Source organism: Sus scrofa, chromosome 8, assembly GCF_000003025.6.
Source record: "Sus scrofa isolate TJ Tabasco breed Duroc chromosome 8, Sscrofa11.1, whole genome shotgun sequence".
In the NCBI taxonomy this organism is placed as follows: Eukaryota; Metazoa; Chordata; class Mammalia; order Artiodactyla; family Suidae; genus Sus; species Sus scrofa.
This window is the reverse complement of record NC_010450.4, coordinates 112,278,056-112,297,417: the sequence shown is the minus strand read 5'-3', so window position 1 is coordinate 112,297,417 and position 19,362 is coordinate 112,278,056. Positions and strand designations below refer to the sequence as shown.

General features: G+C 38.7%; 1 protein-coding gene across 4 annotated transcripts in view; it reads left to right on the top strand.

The window, feature by feature from the left end:
- The window catches only part of EGF (epidermal growth factor), a 94,456-nt gene that overhangs the window by 32,645 nt on the left and 42,449 nt on the right, over positions 1–19,362 (top strand). For all 4 annotated transcript variants that reach the window (XR_002346366.1, XM_021100462.1, XM_021100461.1 and 1 more), the window contains 6 exon segments: positions 3,366–3,491; positions 4,578–4,700; positions 12,072–12,194; positions 13,323–13,448; positions 15,150–15,286; positions 18,377–18,525. Coding sequence is in view for 3 of the 4 variants with exons in the window: in XM_021100462.1 (XP_020956121.1) it covers positions 3,366–3,491; positions 4,578–4,700; positions 12,072–12,194; positions 13,323–13,448; positions 15,150–15,286; positions 18,377–18,525 (784 nt within the window). In the remaining variant the exon portion in view is untranslated.

Sequence of the window (19,362 nt, the reverse complement as noted above, 5' to 3'; positions counted from 1 at the left end):
AGGTCCTGTCCTGAGAGCTGTGGTAGGAGAACTGCAACTAGAGACATAGTGGGCATCAGGGACTATAGGTATGAATGGGATGCGTGCCTTATCCTCAGCAGCTGACTTATTAGCGAAAAGAGATGCATATATACATGAGGCTGTTGATGGTGATGATGAGGATAAGAACACACAGAAGATCAGGTAAGAGATGGCCAAGAAGTACAAAGGAGATCAGTAATACTGGATCTAGATGAAGAGCAGAGCGAATCATTTTGAATCACCATTAACTTATTGTAAGCCGTGATTAAGGTTTGAGAATATTTAGAGATCAAACCTTCGAGGAACTTACCACAATCATCTGATTCTGTATCGCATCATAATTTTTTTTAAGTGCGGGATCGTAGAGAACATCTACTTCAGGGCTTTTATTTCATGGAAACTGAGATCAAGTGATTTTATATAAAAGGCAGAACCAAGACAACTCAGTTTTCCCAGTTCTTAATGCAGTGGTCAGCTATCATACGGGGTTTGCAAAGTTTTTTAAAGGGATCTTTGTAGGAAGCACAATTCCTTGATTTTTGTTACCTCAAAAAACTGGTAGCACTTTGGTGCTATTAAAAGGCCAAATCACACCTTCCTGGATTCTTGTTTTTGTTCACTTGTCAATGTTATAAAAATTATAATGAAAACAATCACATGCTCTTGTTTTTTTAGAACTTAGAAGTAGGTGCATTTTGTCTCCAAAGCATTTGTAAGTTTCTAATGTTAGTCATTTACTTTAAAAATTAAGGTCATTTCGTTTTAATTTTCCTTTTTTTTTTTTTAATTTTTGTCTTTTTCTAGGGCCTCACCCGGCATATGGAGGTTCCCAGGCTAGGGATCTAATCAGAGATGTAGCCACTGGCCTACACCACAGCCACAGCAACGTAGGATCCAAGCTACGTCTGTGACCTCCACCACAGCTCATGACAATGCCGGATCCTCAACCCACTGAGCGAGGCCAGGGATCGAACCCGAAACCTCATGGTTCCCAGTTGGATTTGTTAACCACTGAACCACGACAGGATCTCCTCATTTTAATTTTCTCAGTTAAAATTTTGATACATGAAGCATGTAGGAACATGAAGAACAATCTCACTAAACATGTGTAATTGGCATAAAAACCATGGATAAGAAACAATTTTTGGAATCAATATTCAAAAACTGGGAGCTCCCTGGTGGTCTAGGGGTTAGGACTTGGCACTTTCATCACTGCAGCCTGGGTTCAGTCCCTGGTCTGGGAATTGAGATTCTGGGGAAGGAAAGAAGGAAGGCATGAAAGAAAGGCAGCTCTTTAAAAAAAAAAAAAAATCCAAAAACTATTCAGTGTAAATCTTAACTGATTTAGTAGGTATTATTGCAATAGTATTAAATAATTGGCAGGGTTGATTGTGCATTTAATTCTACCAAAAGATCTGAATAGACAAGTTTAAAGTAACTAAGGAAATAACACAACTAGCTAAAAGAAGATATTCATAACCAAGGTGAAAGTGGGATGTTCCATTAGTACATCAGGCCAGTGTTTCTCAAAGTGTGGTGTGAAGACTCCCAGCATCAGAATCATTCCAGATTCTGGTAAAAATGAGCTTTTCCCTGAATTTATCAAATCTGAATCTCTAGAGGGTGGCATCCCCCCTGCTGGTCTTGATGAACATTAGGGATGCTTTCAAGAGGGCAAGAATTATTTCTATTGTGTGATGCTGTTATTGGTCAAGAAAAGTGTTTCGTGACTTGAAAACAGAAGGAAAGGGGTAGAGTCCAAGTGAGTTGCCATCCTTCTAAGCAGATGATCAAAGACATGAACCTGCATGGAGCCCTGTCTCAGCCTCACAGTGCTGTGCTCAAGGCTCTCGCTGGCTGGTTTCCTGTGCCTTTCACAGAAAGGCTGTGCTTTTAGCGATGCTTCTCCTAGGCCTTTGATGCTTCTCATCACTAACTAGCTCTCACTGATCTCAGATATGCCAGGATTCCAGGTCCATGAGCTCGATCTTCTTCCCCCATTGTCGTCTATTGCCAGAGCTCTGGCCTCTATATCTACATGCATCTTTCCTTTCTTTCTTTTCTTTCTTTCTTTCTTTCTTTCTTTCTTTCTTTCTTTCTTTCTTTCTTTCTTTCTTTCTTTCTTTCTTTCTTTCTTTTTCTTTCTTTCTTTCTTTCTTTCTTTCTTCCTTCCTTCCTTCCTTCCTTTCTCTCTCTCTCTCTCTCTTTCTCTCTCTCTCTCTCTCTCTCCCTCCCTCTCTCTCTCTCTCTTTCTTTCTTTTTTTGTCTTTTTCCAGAGCTGCACCTGCAGCATATGGACGTTCCCAGGCTAGGGGTCTAATTGGAGCTGTAGCCACCAGCTTATGCCAGAGCCACAGCAACACCAGATCTGAGCTATGTCTGTGACCTACAGCATGGCTTATGGCAATGCTGGATCCTTAGCCCACTGAGTGAGGCCAGGGATCGAACCTGCAACCTCATGGTTCCTAGTCAGATTGGTTAACCACTGAGCCATGACAGGAACTCCTATATCTACATGCATCTTAAGAGCTGCCTTCAGACTCAAGCTTATCTCTGCATTTTCTGGAACATTTTGCAAAATCATTGTTAAAATTGGCTGGAAAAAAATTAGAGGGAGGAAAATTTGAATAAGGGTATACTTGTTTAGTATGCCCTTGTTTAGCCCTTGATTCTGGGTCTGAAAATCAAAGGTACCAAGTTGGCCATTTGTTATTCAATGTATTTGGCTAATTTAACCCAAGCACCTCTCACTGAGCAGATTTTACTATTCACCCTGGGCTGTTTTGTAAAACACAGAATACTAGCAGCAATAAACTCAGAAATTTGGGGATAAGACATATGACAATGGTATATAATGTCTGAAAGATGCTGTTATTTACATAATGATCCTAAAAACAGATAAATATATAGATCTGACCTGTAAATATTATGCTTACAATGTTCTTAGGTTCCAAGCCTTTTTTTGCTTCTTAGATGTTTTATTTTCAGCATTTCTGTTTATGTGTCTTATCTGTGTTTTAAGTAAATACTTTTAGTAAAAACAGATCAAAAAGAGAAAACTAATAAGATGTTCTTTATGTTTGCAACCCAAGAATGACATCTTCATCTAATTAACGTGTCCTGTCCTGAGAGCTGTTGTAGGAGAACTACAACTAGAGACATAGTGGGCATTGGGATCCTTGAGTGACCTGGGCTAATGTTTGACCCTAGAGCAGTGCCACCACCACCAGGCAGCTCCCCTGCTGATGTCACAGGAGATTCGAGGTCTTAAGAACCATGAAGGGATCATGCATTGTCCCTGTCAAAACACACCTCCACTCCAATTTAACCATCTTCTCTTTCAGATCAGAAACTCTGCAAACTGAGGAAGGGTAACTGCAGAGGCAGCATGTGTGGGCAAGAGCCAAAGTCCCACGTGTGCACGTGTGCCGAGGGATACACTTTAAGCCAAGATGGAAGGAAGTGTGAAGGTAACGTGTGGTAAGCAAGGACAGCCCACCTGAGCCAGTGGCTGGTCTTCAGTGGGCCATCCAGAGCCTCCACAATGAAACCGGTTTCAAATTTCCCCCTTTCTCCCCCCCAAAAGCAATTTTATTCCCCCCCCCAACCAGGTTTTAAAGGCTTTATAATACTTTCAAGTCCCCTTTCTATCTTGTGTTCCCAGATCAAATACTTTCAGAGACTATTCAAGGGTTGATAGGAGGCAGGGATGCTCTGAGTGGACACTGCGGACCTCTCTGGGTTTGATGATGTGCAAAGCATCAGTATTTTCATATTTTTCAGGGGAGTAGTTCCATAGCTCTCATGAGATCCTCAAAAGTATGTGACTGCTGCATCTCATTGCACAACCATCTGGTAGGACTCTTGAGACACTGCACCAGGGCTGCTTATCTTGGGCTCCTCCTCTTTTGAGACTCGGGGACCAATGTAGTGAACCCAAGCAGAGGTGCCGTGTCCTTTTTCCTGGGAGGCCCTGTGAGTTACTGACAAGAAGAATCCAATCGCTGTGGGGTGATTCAGTGGAATTAGCTGGGGTGAGATTTCAGGTAAAGCTAGCATCTGCCTGTTGTTACAGTCCCCTCTGACATGGGACGAGTGGGTGAGGACCCTAGCATAACAGTGATCTGGAGGGCTGGGTTTCAGCCCGAGTAAAACTGCTGGGGATGAGGCTGTGTTCTCGCGGTTGGCTCCTGTCAGGGTTGAGAGGGCTGAAGAGCAAAACAGGGGATGTCCTGTCCTTGTCAAGAACTTTCTAGAGTCCTTGCCTTAAATGGCTATATCTTTTCGGGGGAAATAGTACTACTTTCTCCCACGGGTAAGTGTAATATGAAAATCTGTATTTGAAAGTATAAGCCCTGACTGTGTAAACCATGGCTTTCATGATTGATACCTGGGCTGACTTCTTTCACCGGTTGTTAGAGTAGAAAAACAGTCTTGCCAGGGTCAGTTACAGCAAACAGAGGCATGAGCTACTCTACTTTTTGCTGACTTGGTAGTGATGTTACAATTTATTTTCCAAATAACCAGCTGACTGTTTTGCTGTTGTTATTGTGTAGATGTCAACGAGTGTGCCTTCTGGAATCATGGCTGTACTCTCGGGTGTGAAAACACCCCTGGATCCTATTATTGCACGTGTCCTGCAGGATTTGTTCTGCTCCCTGATGGGAAACGGTGTCATCGTAAGTCACATCAAGTATTTATTGCATTATTGTCTCCATTTTCACTGATGTTTCTAAGGTGACTGCAGTCTGAGTTGATGGCCCTTGATCAATAGTATGCATCAGAATTACCTTGGAATCTTATTTTGTTTTGCTTTTTAAAACAAGAATGATCAGACTCTACACCAGACCTGTTAAATCACAACTTCTGATAAGCATGTATTTATATATTTTATTGTTTTTATCTATATTTTATTATATTTCATTATATATCTCTGGAAGATAAGCATGTGAAAAACATAATCATGACATATTATTAATCTAAAAAATGAACTGTAATTCCCTCCAGTCAGTTTTCAGGTATAACCCTAATATCATTTTCACAACTAAAAAGAGTTAACAATAATTCCTTAATAACATCAAATATCCAGTCAGTTTTCAAATTATTTTTTAAAAGTTTTTTTTCCTTTTTATGGCCACACCTGCAGCATATGCAAGTTCCTGGGCTAGGGGTCAAATCAGAGCTGCAGCTGCCGGCCTACTCCACAGCCACAGCAACACCAGATCTGAGCCACATTTGCGACCTATACTGCAGCTTGTAGGAACGCCAGATCCTTAACCCACTGAGCAAGGCCAGGGGTTGAACCTGCATCCTCATGGATACTAGTCAAGTTCTTAACCCACTGAGCCAAAACAGGAGCTCCCTAAAAAGATTTGTTTAAACAATTGATTTGTTTGACAAAGTATCCAAATAAGCTCTGGCTATTGTATTAGCTTGATACCTCTCTCTTTCATCCTACAGATTCCCTCCCCTCTTTTTAGTCCCCTTGCAAATTTTTGCTAAGCAAACTGTTTTTTACCTGCAGAGTTTCTCACACTCTTTTTACTGAATGCACTTGTAAGATGTCCCTGTCCTTCTGTAAACTTGTGGTTAGATTTGCAGGCTTGAAAAGATTAGGTCTTGAAATTTTGACAATAATTCATAGCTATGTTTATACTTCCATCAGGAGACACATAACAACCAGTTGTTTCTCTTTCTGTCTTCTGGTACCCCCCCCCCCTTTTTTTGCCTTTTCTAGGGCCACTCCTGCAGCACATGGAGGTTCCTAGGCTAGGGATCCAATCAGAGCTGTAGCTGCTGGCCTCCGCCACAGCCACAACAACGCCAGATCCGAGCCGTGTCTTCGACGTACGTCACAGCTCATGGCAATGCTGGATCCTTAACCCACTGAGCAAGGCCAGGAATCGAACCCGCAACCTCATGGTTCCTAGTCGGATTCATTAACCATTTAGCCACGTTGGGAAATCCCCCCCCCAACTTTTTTTAAACAAACTCTTGGCAGTCTTACTAAAGAAAAAATATGCATGACTTACTTTTCACCAGTCTGTTCTGGCATTCTTCTAATAATATCAGAATTACCTGGGTCAATAATAGCCAGTTTGGGATTTCCCTGGTAGCTCAATGGGTTGAGGATTCTGGGTTGTCACTGCTGTGGCTTGGGTTCTATCCCTGGCCTGGGAACTTCCATATGCTATGAGCTTGACCGAAAAAAAAACAGTATGTGTGTTACTAACCCTTTTGAGCTGGAGTCCACAAGGGTTCTCCTGCCTAGAATCGCTATTGCCAATAAAATGAGTTTGGTTCAGAAGCAAAGGAGAACTTTATTTTTCAATCAGCAATTGGAGAAGTGTGAGCTTGTGCTCCACAGTATGAGCCATGGGTGGGGCTGCTTTATAGGGATCTTGTGGATCATGCTGTTCATGCTCCAGATCACAGTGCCCAGTGCAGCATCTCTGCACACAGCCCATCACTACGGGCTTGAATTGCAGTGCAGTGCAGCAGTGTCTCTGCACATGGCCCACTGAGCCTAGGTATTGAGCACAGAGGTTCTGTGCTGGGAACTCTAATTGGATGTTAGGTGCAAAGCCTCTGCCTATGGCCCCCTACAGGCTAGTGAAACTAGACTAAGCCCAAAGAAGAGGTTAGTCGTTATCACCTAGATTCCATCTTACTTATCCCCGAGGACCCCAGCGGGCTTTGCTTGTGTCATACACACTTTCCTATTTTCCACATGCTGTCGGCTCTCAGTTCAATATCATTGCCACTGGAGTGATGGACGTCAGTTCTGGCCAACGTGGTATAGTATTCTATTTCAGATTTCCACAGGGCTGGGCATTTTTTGGCAAGGATGACCAGTTTCCCTTTGCCTTGTCTGAATATTTTCAGAGTCTCTTTGTACCTGCAGCCCTTACTACCTACTTTTTATAATGAGCTGGAGCCTAGAGTCAATTGACTCCAGTGACTTGTCTTCTTTTTGGCCACCATTTTTCAGCCTTAGGTGTGGGACTGCCCCCACCCAAGAGCAGTTGCCAAGACAGCTGGGAGTAAGAAAGTGCCACATCGTCTTTCAGGGAATGATGGTAGCGACCATTAGCATTCATTTCCTAAACCCATTATTTCATCAAGGGATTCGAATGGTGATATACAGTTCTAACATTTTCTTTAATTATCATTTGTAATTTTTTTTTTTTGTCTTTTTGCCTTTTTTAGGGCTGCTCCCGCGGCATATGGAGGTTCCCAGGCTAGGGGTCTAATAGGAGCTGTAGCCGCCAGCCTACACCACAGCCACAGCAACACAGGATCAGAGCCATGTCTGTGACCTACACCACAGCTCACGGCAGCACTGGATCCTTAACCACCTGAGCAAGACCAGGAACAGAACCCAAAACCTCATGGTTCCTAGTTGGATTCGTTAACCACTGCCCCAGGAAGGGAACTCCTCAATTGTTATACTTTCATAAAGTGAATATTCTCTCATTAACTATTGGGTTACTTCAAGATACAGTTCTTACAGTTAAGGCAAAATAAATATTGAATTTTTTTCTTTTTGTTTACTTACAAAGGATGATGGGTTGGTTTTCTAACACCTTCCAAAGGTGGCTAGTGGAGTTTTTTTAATTTTATTTTTTATTGAAGAATAATTAATTTGCAATATTGTATTTCAGGTGTATGGCGAAGTGATTCGATTATACATATATGTGTATATATCTGTATTCTTTTGGGGGGGATTCTTGTCCATTGTAGATTTATTACAAGATATCAAATAGGAGTTCCCGTCGTGGCGCAGTGGTTCACGAATCCGACTAGGAACCATGAGGTTGCGGGTTCGGTCCCTGCCCTTGCTCAGTGGGTTAACGATCCGGCGTTGCCGTGAGCTGTGGTGTAGGTTGCAGACACGGCTCGGATCCCGAGTTGCTGTGGCTCTGGCGTAGGCCGGTGGCTACAGCTCCGATTCAACCCCTAGCCTGGGAACCTCCATATGCCGCGGGAGCGGCCCAAGAAATAGCAACAACAACAACAACAAAAAGACAAAAAAGACCACACAAAAAAATAAATAAATAAATAGAAAATGGTTAGTTTCCGTGCCTTAAAAAAAAAAAAAAAAAAGATATCAAATAAAGTTCCCTGCAATATACAGTAAATCCTTGGTCTTTATCTATTTTATATATGGTAGTATGCATCTGTTAATCCCATACTCCTAATTTATCCACCCCCCTCCATTCCCCTTTGGTAACCACAAGTTTGTTTTCTATGTCTGTGAGGCATAGGGATAATTTAAATAAGATCATATATACATAAAAATGCTATCATATACTATGTCTTTCTCTGACTTACTTCACTTAGTATGACAATGTCTAAGTCCATCTATGTTGTTATTTCATCTTTTTCTTATGGCTGAGTAATATTTCATTGTATGTATGTACCATATCTTCTTTATTGTTCATCTGTTGATGGACATGTAGGTTGCTTCCATGTTTTGGCTATTGTAAATTTTACTGCTAAGAACCCTGGGGTGCATGTATCTTTTCAAATGAGAGCTTCTGTCTTTTCTGTATATGCCCCAGGAGTGGGATTGCAGGATCATATGGTAACTCTATTTTTATTTATTTTTTTAAAGAATCTCTATACTGTTTTTCATAGTGGGTGTACCAATTTACATTCCTACCGACAGTATAGGAGGGTTCCCTTTTCTCCCAACCAACATTTATTACTTGTAGACTTTTTGATGATGACCATTCCGACTGGTGTGAGGTGATACCTCATTATAGTTTTACTTTGCATTTCTCTTATAATTAGTGATGATGAGCATTTTTTCATGTGCCTATTGGCCATTTGTATTTCTTCTTTAAAGAAATGTCTATTTAGGTCTTCTGCACATTTTTTACTGGGTTGTTTGCTTTTTTTATTGAGTTGTATGAGCTGTTTGTATATTTTGAAAATTAAGCCCTTATTAGTTGTATTGTTTGCAAATATTTTCTCCTAATCTATAGGTTGTCTTTTCATATTGCTTATGGTTTCCTTTGGTACAATTTATATCAGAGAAAATTTTGCCTTTGTTCTCTTCTAGGAGTTTTATGGTGTCAAATTTTGTATTTATATCTTTGGGCCCTTATGGTCAGAGGGTGTGTTCTAACTTCATTGATTAAATGCAGCCATGAAGCTTTCCCAACACGGCTTGCTGAAGACACTGTCTTTTCTCTATTGTATGTTCTTGGCCCCTTTGTTGAAGATTAATTGATCATAGGTGTGTGCGTTTATTTCTGGTCTCTCTATTCTGTTCCGCTGATCCATATCTGGTTTTGTGCCAATACCACACTGTTTTGATTATTGCAGCTTTGTAGTATTGTCTGAAGTCTGAAAGGTTTATGCCTCCACTTTTGTCCTTTATCCACAGGACTGCTTTGGCAATTCTAGGTTTTTTGTGGTTCCATGCAAGTTTTAGGATTCTTTGTTCTATTTTTGGGAAAAATATCATGGGTAATTTGATAGGGAGCACATTAAATTTGTAGATTGCTTTCAAGTAGTATGACCATTTTAACAAAATTAATTCTTCCAATCCAAGAGCAAGGGATATCTTTCCATTTCTTTGAACCTTTTTCAGTTTCCTTTATCAATATTTTAATGTTCTCAGTGTATAAGTATTTCACTTCCTTGGTTAGTATTTTTTTTTGATGCAATTTTAAATGGGATTATTTTTCTAGTTTCTCTTTCTAATATTTATTGTTAGTGTGAAGAAATTCACTAGATTTCTATATATTAATCTTGTATCCTGTTCCCTTACTGAATTCATTTATCAGTTCTAATAATTTTTGTATAAAGTCTTTAGCATTTTTTTAAATAGGGTATCATGCTACCTGCATATAATTAGTTTTGCCTCTCCCCTTCCAATTTGGATACTTTTTATTTCTTTTTCTCGTCTGATAACTGTAACTAGGACTTTGAATACTATGTCAAATAGAAATTTCTAGCAGGGAGGGACATTCAGTTTTTTACCAGTTGTTATTATGTAGGCTGTGGGTTTGTCATAAATGGCTTTTATTATATTGAGATATGTTGCTTCTGTACCCACTTTGGCAAGATTGTTTTTGTCATGAATGGTATCAAATTTTATCAAATGCTTTTTCTGCATCATGAGATGATCATGTAGATTTTGTCCTTTCTTTTGTTGATGTGATATATCACACTGATTGATTTGCATATGTCGAACCATCCTTGTAACCCTGGGATGAATCCAGCTTGATCATAATGTGTACATCTTTTTATGCATTGTTGGATTCAGTTGGCTAATATTTTGTTGAGGATTTTTGCATCTTTATTCATCAAAGATTGGCTGTAATTTTTTTTTTTTTTGATGGTGTCTTTATCTGGTTTTGGTATCAGGCTGATAGTGGCTTCATAGAATGACTTTGGAAGGTTTTTTTGTTTTTTTGTAAGTATTATTATGAATGCCTGGACTCTTTTTTTTTCTTTCTTTCTTTCTTTCTTTTTTGACTGCACCCATGGCATATGGAAGTTCCTGGGCAAGGGATCAAATCTGTCATATTGTAGCTGTGGCAATGCATGGTCCTTAACCCACTGCACCAGCCTGGAAATTGAATCAGCAACACCACAAAGACAAGCCAGATCATTAACCCACTGAGCCACAATCAGAACTCTAACTCCTGGATTCTTAACATTTTTAATATATTTCAACCTCCTGCAGTTGTTATTCTTAGCAAGCAAATTGTCTCCTTTTTTGCTGGTGAGAACATCTTCAAATGGGTTCTTGACCCCAGCAGTCTCTGATAGTTTGTTTCCTCTTTCCTAGTAGGATGTATTTTCTGGGCTTGTCTTATTTATTCTATGTTCTGGACCTAGAATCAGCAGTCTCTCCAAGCCACTCCTTCCTTTTATTGAGAAATTGTGTTTAGATAACATAATCTGCTATAAAGTTTGTCATTGTTTCTAGGTCTTTTAAGACATCAGAACTAGGAATACACTTTTTAAAAAGAGAAATATATTATGAGTTTGTATGGATATTCTCAATTCAAATATAGGATTGCTTACACACATAGGTTTCTTATTGGATCTACCAACATAGCTAATAGAAACGAATGATTAAAATCATATATATTGTCTAGTACTGCTTTATAGATGATGGAATATAGGTTAGTCTAGTTGTCATATGTGCTTATGAAATGAGGCACAGAAAAATGGATGGATGGTAATGAATTTCTTGGAAATTACACACTACCCTTGTGACAGTCTGTGGAACTTGCCCTTCTAATACCAGGTAGCTTAGCTGTGAGCATATATAGTCAAGTGCATGATGTTTATGTGTTATAGAGTCCATTATGAGTCACATAATCTCGCTTGATTGCCAAAACTTCTAGAATTTGTTTGGTATGTAGTTCACATTTTAACATTTGATTTACTTAAAATTCATTTTGATGTATGGCATAGAGATGGGATTCAATGTTTGCCTCAAATCATTACTCACTTATTTCTTTACCATTTACTGGAGGATCTTCCACATGCTCATTTATTTAAGATACCTTTATCACATGCTATATTCTTGTGTGTTCTCAAGTCTTTTCTAAAATGAGCTTTCTATCTGGTCTATTCGCCTCTTGGTCTATTCCTGCACTCATTGCCCACTGTTCTAATTATTACACCTTTATGATACATTTTGATATTTGTTTAGAGCCTCTCATTCTCTTCCTATATCTAACCATAGTCTCACAATGTTTTTTATTTTCTTACACATACAATTTGTTTTACAGATGAACTTGAGAATTATTTATCCAAGTTCCATTTAAAATATTTTGGAATCTTGATGACTAACAACATAAAAACTATTAACATAAAGGAAATTTTGAGAAAATTATATAATTTTTTTAGATTTGAAATTTAAAAAAATGTATATTTCCATTACCCAGCAATTCATAAATGTTTGATCTTTAATGATCAAACATTGATCTTTTCAGGATATCATTTTTTTATTAGTGACTGATTTTGCCAAATTTCCACAAATCTGAATTAACACTAATCTTGACCTTATTTTTCATTAGAATTAATTTCCTGCCCAAGCAATGTGTCTGAATGTAGCCATGACTGTGTTCTGACATCAGATGGTCCCATATGTTTCTGTCCTGAAGACTCAGTACTTGAGGCAGATGGAAAAACATGTAGCGGTAAGTTTATTTACCTTTTGTTTGCTTAAAAACATTTTCTAAGTGATACCTAAAAACTGCATCTTACTGATAAAGGAGAATACATTTTCCAGCATTGCAGATTGAAAGATATTTACATTTAGATTTAAATAAGGTTGTTATTTGTTTTTTGTTTTTTGTTTTTAGACAGCATAGTGTGGTGGTTATGAGCAAGAGCTTTAAAGTCAGACAGCCCTGAGGTGGCATTACCAGTTACTAGTAGTGTTGTTTTGGATTAGTTTCTTGCCCTCTTTTGGTCTCAGTTTCCTCATCTGTAGAAGTCAATGATACTTCCTGCCTGGATGTGTGGCCAGTATTAAACAAGGTGGTGGATGTAGAGTGCTTAGCCCATTCTCTGCACCTATAAACACCTCTCTCCTTTATCTTCATACAGACTTATGCATGTAGGGGAAGCTTGTAACTCAAAATTAACAGAGGAGTTATGTGGACATTTTTTTACATAAAATAAGCAAAAGGAGTCAAGAGACCAAAAACATGAGAGAAAAAATATATTCATCACTAGGAAGAGTTAGACAAGCTGCCAAATGCATCAAAATGCATTTCTTATTTCTTTTTCTTCCTTTTTTTTTTTTTTTTTTTGTCTTTCTGCCATTTCTTGGGCCGCTCTCATGGCATATGGAGGTTCCCAGGCTGGGGGTCGAATCAGAGCTGTAGCCACTGGCCTACTCCAGAGCCACAGCAACACAGGATCCGAGCTGCGTCTGCAACCTACACCACAGCTCATGGCAACACCAGATCCTTAACCCACTGAGTGAGGCCAGGGATCGAACCCACAACCTCATGGTTCCTAACCGCTGAGCCACAATGGGAACTCCCAAAATGCATTTCTTATTCCAGCCAGCTGCCAGTGTACTTGTTCACAAACTCAGTGATGGAACAAGAAGACAAGGGCCACTGGGATGTGAAGGGTTAATATTCAAGACGGCAGGTTGTAGGGAAGTAGAGCACAGTGGCATTTGCCTCCTAATCTCTGATGGTGGCTGTATGAATGATTGTAGAAATGGTTCTAAAAAATCAACATATATTTTGATGAAAAATTGATCTATATTTGAATGACCTAGTATCTTTACCAAACAATTATTCTTTTAGGCTGTTCATCACCTGATAATGGTGGGTGCAGCCAGCTCTGCCTTCCTCTCAGTCCAGTAACCTGGGAATGTGGCTGCTTTCCTGGGTATGACCTACAGTTGGACAAAAAGAGCTGTAGAGCTTCAGGTTAGTGCATGAACATGTGAAACTGCCTCTCTGCAAAAAAATTATGTGGAAAAACAACATTTTATTTAGAAAGTGTTACATTGCTTTTGGCTTCTGCATAAAAAGTCTGATATTTTAGAAATGGAAAACAAATCACATTTTAAATATAAATAACATAAATTATTATATACATAATAATTATGTGTTTGAGGAATATTTTGAAGTTAATTGGCATTAAGCAAAGATTTGCGATAATATCAAGTACAGCATTCCAGTATATATGAAAGTCATAACCAGAATAGTCCTAAAATGCTCTATAGTTGAGGCATTTAATAAATATTTGTCGATTGATTTGATTTTAATCTCTCCAGCAAATGTAATAATCATAATACTTTGACAAGTTCTGTCCTTTTTGTGGCAAAATTTCATATGAAGTTGTGTGTTTCAATTATTTTTTCATGTTCTAATATTACATCCCTTGTGTCCTTCAATAGCCTTGGACCTCCTAAATTTATACCAAATTGATTTAACCTCTCCTGAGCTTCATTACGCTTGTAATCTAGGACAACATAATGATGAGCCTGCAGAACTTGCCTTTATACCCCAATACTCTTAACTTCTCAGGCCTTAGTTAATACAGCATAATCTGAAAACTATCAGGGGTCTTGTTATTAATGTACGGAATCATACCTCCATTTCAAACGTACACAGGCCATGTCATTTGTTCTCCAGGAGATTGTTTAGGAGACTGACAGCCTGAACCAACCCACGGGTATACTGATAAAAGAATCCATTCTTTTCTTTAATAAGCATTTACTCAGTTTCTTCAGTATACCAGAATATTCTTGTTACAGTGAATGCAGAGACCAGAAATACAGTTCCAAATTTCAAGGAGTTCACCACCTCATGGGGCACCATCCTGTTGGCTGCTCAGGGTATTGTCTCATTTGTATGAGAGTTCACACTAGAAGGCACATTAACAAAGTTGCATAGTAGACATAAAGGCAGGGCGAAAGAAAATGGCCAACTTTTCTACTGAGTGGACAGGGCACGTTCATTTTATCTAATTAAGGTGCTTAGGGACAACAGCAATTTTTATTCTGCATTTCCTTTTTTTCTTTTTAAACCAAAAAGTATCATTTTCTTATACCAAACATATTACAAAATGATTGAAAAGATTCTGCTTAGTTTTGTTTTTGTTTTGCATTAGTTACGTTCAAGGCATTTTCTGTTGGTTCTAGATGAAAGTTTGATTTTATTTCTGGTTTTCTATACCTGATTATGTATCAAATAAATCAGGATTTGCTACTTGAAAAAAAAATTAACACAGACCAGAGTAAGGTATTTATTTGGACATGAATTAATGTTATCTGCTAATATTAATGTTTCAATATGCATGGATCAAGGAAATGACAACATAAGACTTACATCATTTAGCTATGATATTTGTTACTTAATACTGGCTCTTTTGATAAGTGATTTGCATTTTAAAAGCACATACCTAGACAGGGAGGAATCCACTGATGAAATTCTGGCCATATATGTCACCTCATAGAAAAGATGTCTTCTTGCCTGTCTTTACCTACACCATACTGTTGGGAAATTAAGAAAACAAATACTGCAGAAATTAAGGAATGGGGTGCAATGAATGGGAAGAGTCAGAAGTGTCTTTTGGGTTCAAAGCGTATTTTAAAAGCAGCCATGTTTGAATTTGGTTATCAGGACCACCACCGTTTTTGCTGTTTGCCAATTCTCAAGATATTCGACACATGCATTTTGACGGAACAGATTATGAAACTCTGCTCAACCAGCAAATAGGAATGGTTTTGGCCCTAGATCATGACCCTGTGGAAAATAAGGTATGGTTTTGCTAGTTGAACAGAGATGACTGTGCTTTAAAGACAAAGTAGAGGATTTTATCCCACTGATGAAATGGGCTACTTGAAAATCCTCTGCTAAGCTCAGAACAATTAGGCAAAGAAAAATTTAAAGGTAGACACTGAAGCATGCATTTTTTTGAGAAAATTTTAAGTAGGTCTCTGTTACTGTAACTCTATCCTTTTATTGAGCCATTTAATTGGGAATGATTCAACAGGATCTGAAGTTCAGTTTCCCCTTTAAAGATGAGAATGGGAGGTTAATGCAGTGTCATACGCACAGGGAGATGGCCATAAATAGGTTTTTATTTGCTTGTGTTAGTGAGAGAAGTAGGAGGTTGGAGTGTGGCATAGGAAGTATAGGTTTCTAATTTGCATTTAATACATGTCATTAAGGGAGGGAACTCAGTGACCTCTAACCATGAAAATCAAGAAGCATAAATTAAGGCTCATATGTGAACAACAGTCTAACACAATGCTGTTTACATAATAATTTTACATGAAACTTTGTATAAACATTAGAATTTCTATGTTATCAACCCAACCAATTGACGATTTGATCTTGACATTCTTAGTTATTTTGAGCTAGGTTAGAATGTGCCTGAAATGATACGTTACAGTATATTCTGGAGATGAATCACCCAATAGTTATAAAGTTACTTAGTTATTAATCTCTCTCTGTAGTGATTTAGTTATTACTAGATAGTGCATTAATTCCTAGAATTTTAAACTTTGTGCTTTTGTATCTTCCTGATTTGAAGCATCCTGGTAAATGGCCAAAAGAGTGAAGAAAATTGATTCTGTGTTTAATTGGTAGGGATTAGCAGCCAAATATAACTATTTTTGCAAATTGAAGTTTTGTAATTAAACATTAGCAAACAATTCTTTCTTTTCTTGAACTGAATCAATGTGACTATGCAGAAGAATTACATTAACAGGGAAAAAATTAATAGAATCAGTTCAAGATTCATTTATTACCGTATTAGTTTTTTCCCACACAGTCAGAATTTTTTACAACCAGGTGAAAAGAAGACCTAGAATGAACTTTAAGTCATTTGGCTTATTCATAGCTTTTTATATCTCCAGTCAGTGTTTTCATTTTCTTCCTTCTCAAACTGTGGTCCTTGGATAAGTGGCATAAACATCATCTGGAGTTGGTTAGAACTGCAGATTCTCAGGTTCCACCCTGAGAATTAGAATTCTGCATTTTAACAAGATTTCCGGGTGATTCGTGGACACATTTGAGTTTTATAAGCAGAGTGGTTTTTTTAAGATGAGAAGAACCATTTTTGGATTATGAAATGGAATCATTTCTATTTTATCCAGAGATACGATAGCCTATTATTTATCATTTCATGAATATTCTCATTATTGATAAGTTAATGTACATATACGTACTCACAGTTAATATTCCACAAGTGCTATCATTAAATTGTCAACTAACCCATAGCAGCTTTTTTAGTCTTGTATTTCTTTAATAGTCTGCATTCTAGACTGAAAAAGAACTTTGCACCTGCTAGACATGTACTGCTGGATAAAATGAAATTATATATGGTTAGAGATGAAAGAAACTTTAGTGAAATCTATTCTGACTTCATCATTTTTATAGTTAAGAAAATCTAGGTTAAATGACTTAACCATGTACACTGTTATTAGGAATATAAATTGGTGTAGCTACTATGGAAGACAGTCTGGAGGCTTCTCAAAAACTAAAAGTAGACCTAACAATATGACATAGCAATTCTACTCCTGAATATATATCCATAAAACCCCAAAACACTAATTCAAAAAGATACATGCACTCCAATGTATATAGTAACATTATCTACAATTTCCAAGATATGGAAGCAACTGAAGTGTCCATCAACATATAAATGGATAAAGAAGCTGTGCTCCCCCACACACAATGGAATACTACCCAGCCATAAAAAAGAATGAAATTTTGCCATTTGAAGCAGTATGGATGGACATGGAGAGTATTATGCTAAGTGAAATGAGCCAGAGAGAGGAAAACAAATACTGTATGATATCATATGTGGAATCTAAATAACACAGCAAACTAGTGAATAAAACAAAAAAGAAGCAGACTAAGAGATTTAGAGAACAAACTAGTAGTTACTGGTAGGGAGGGGTGAGTTGGGAGAGAGGATTAAGAGGTACAAACTATGATGTGTAAAATAAGCTACAAGGATATACTGTATAACACAAGGCACATAGCCAATATTTTAGAATGATATATATGGTGTAACCTTTAAAAATTGTGACATAGTTATAGACATAATTGTACATCAATTATACTTCAATTAAAAATAAATAAAAATGACTCAACCAAGTCAATCAAACAAATAAGTGTCAAAACTGGAAGAAGAACCTGTCTCTTGACCAGAAGAGTAGTGGAGTCCTGTGGATCAAGCAGTAGAAGATAAAGCCCAGCTTGTAGCTACCAGTAAATTGCTCATCTTTGCTACCTTTCAGGCTGTAGAAGCCATCAGAGTTCAAGTAAAATGGCTTTGTTATTGGCCAATGAGCAAAGATGAACAAATAACCTGTAGCAATAGAAATATGCACCAGGCACAAGGCTAAGGAGATATATATATATATATGTATATATATAAAACTAATGTACTTGGTAGTATTATCCCCATTTTACCAGAGAGAAAGCTAAGCTTCTGAGACATGAACCTTGTTTAAGTGTATGCATATCTGGGAAACAGCAGTGGGAGCTCAGTTCCAAAGCCAAGCTCTTCGTGATTATGCTGTACAATATAAAGATTTACTAACCCAGAGTTCCTATCGTGGCTCGGAGGTTAATGAACACAACTAGTATCCATGAAGATACAGGTTCAATCCCTGGCCTCACTCAGTGGGTTAAGGATCTGGCATTGCTACGAGCTGTGGTGTAGGTCACAGACAAGGCTCGGATCTTGAATTGCTGTGGCTGTGGTGTAGGCCAGCAGCTGCAGCTCCAATTCAGCCCCTAGCCTGGGAACTTCCATATGCCCTAAAAAGCAAAAAAAAGTTTTTAAAGTTTTTAAATAAATCGGACTGAAATGTGTATGTTCTCTTCTGTAGGTATACTTTGCCCATACAGCCCTGAAATGGATAGAGAGAGCTAATATGGATGGTTCCCAGCGAGAAAGGCTTTTCGAGGAAGCAGTCGATGTGCCAGAAGGTCTTGCCATAGACTGGATTGGCCGTAAATTCTATTGGACAGACAGAGGGTATGTTTCCTCTTTCAGTTTTAAGCCACATGGGAGGGGAGTGATGGACTAGGTCATACAGCTGGCTTCATCCTCCACTTTGAACACAGGAAAGTATTGCTGAGCACCTGGCTGGGATCAGAGAAAAGATGCCCCCAGTGCTGTCCACGGTCCCTCCACCCCCTCCTCTCCACCAAGCCTGACAGTCCTCCTTTCGTCAAGATGGGTATCTTTCATCAAGATCTGTATCCATCGGCGAATTTTGAGGACCAAGAAAGTAACAGATGTTTTTGCACTTTGGGCTGTTTTAATCAGAGAAATGCAAAACCTATCTAGATACAATCAACGAACATTCTCTGAGCAGCTGCTCTGAATCATGCTCTCTCCTGTGTAGCATGGGAGATACAAGGGAGCACGAGGAGTGCCCCACGTTTCCAGTGTGCTTAGACTTTAGCTAGGGAGAGAGGGTGCACATACACAGAAAAGACTAATGCAGGCGCTTGGTCTAAATCTCAGCACAAGACATGTCATGAGGCTATGCATAAATAATTGCCAAATGAAGAGTGGACACTACCGGAACGTGCTCTGGAAGGGGCTTCAGCGATCAACTTCCCCTTCATTTTACAGATGGGGAAACTAAGGCTCAGAAGGGCTAAGTGGGTGTTCTGGTCATAGTGCAGCAGAAACAAATCTGACTAGGAACCATGAGGTCGTGGGTTCAATCCCTGGCCTCGCTCAGTGGGTTAAGGATCTGGCGTTGCCATGAGCTGTGGTGTATGTTGCAGACATGGCTCGGATCTGGCAATGCTGTGGCTGTAGTGTAGGCCAGCAGTACAGCTCCAGTTTGACCCCTAGCCT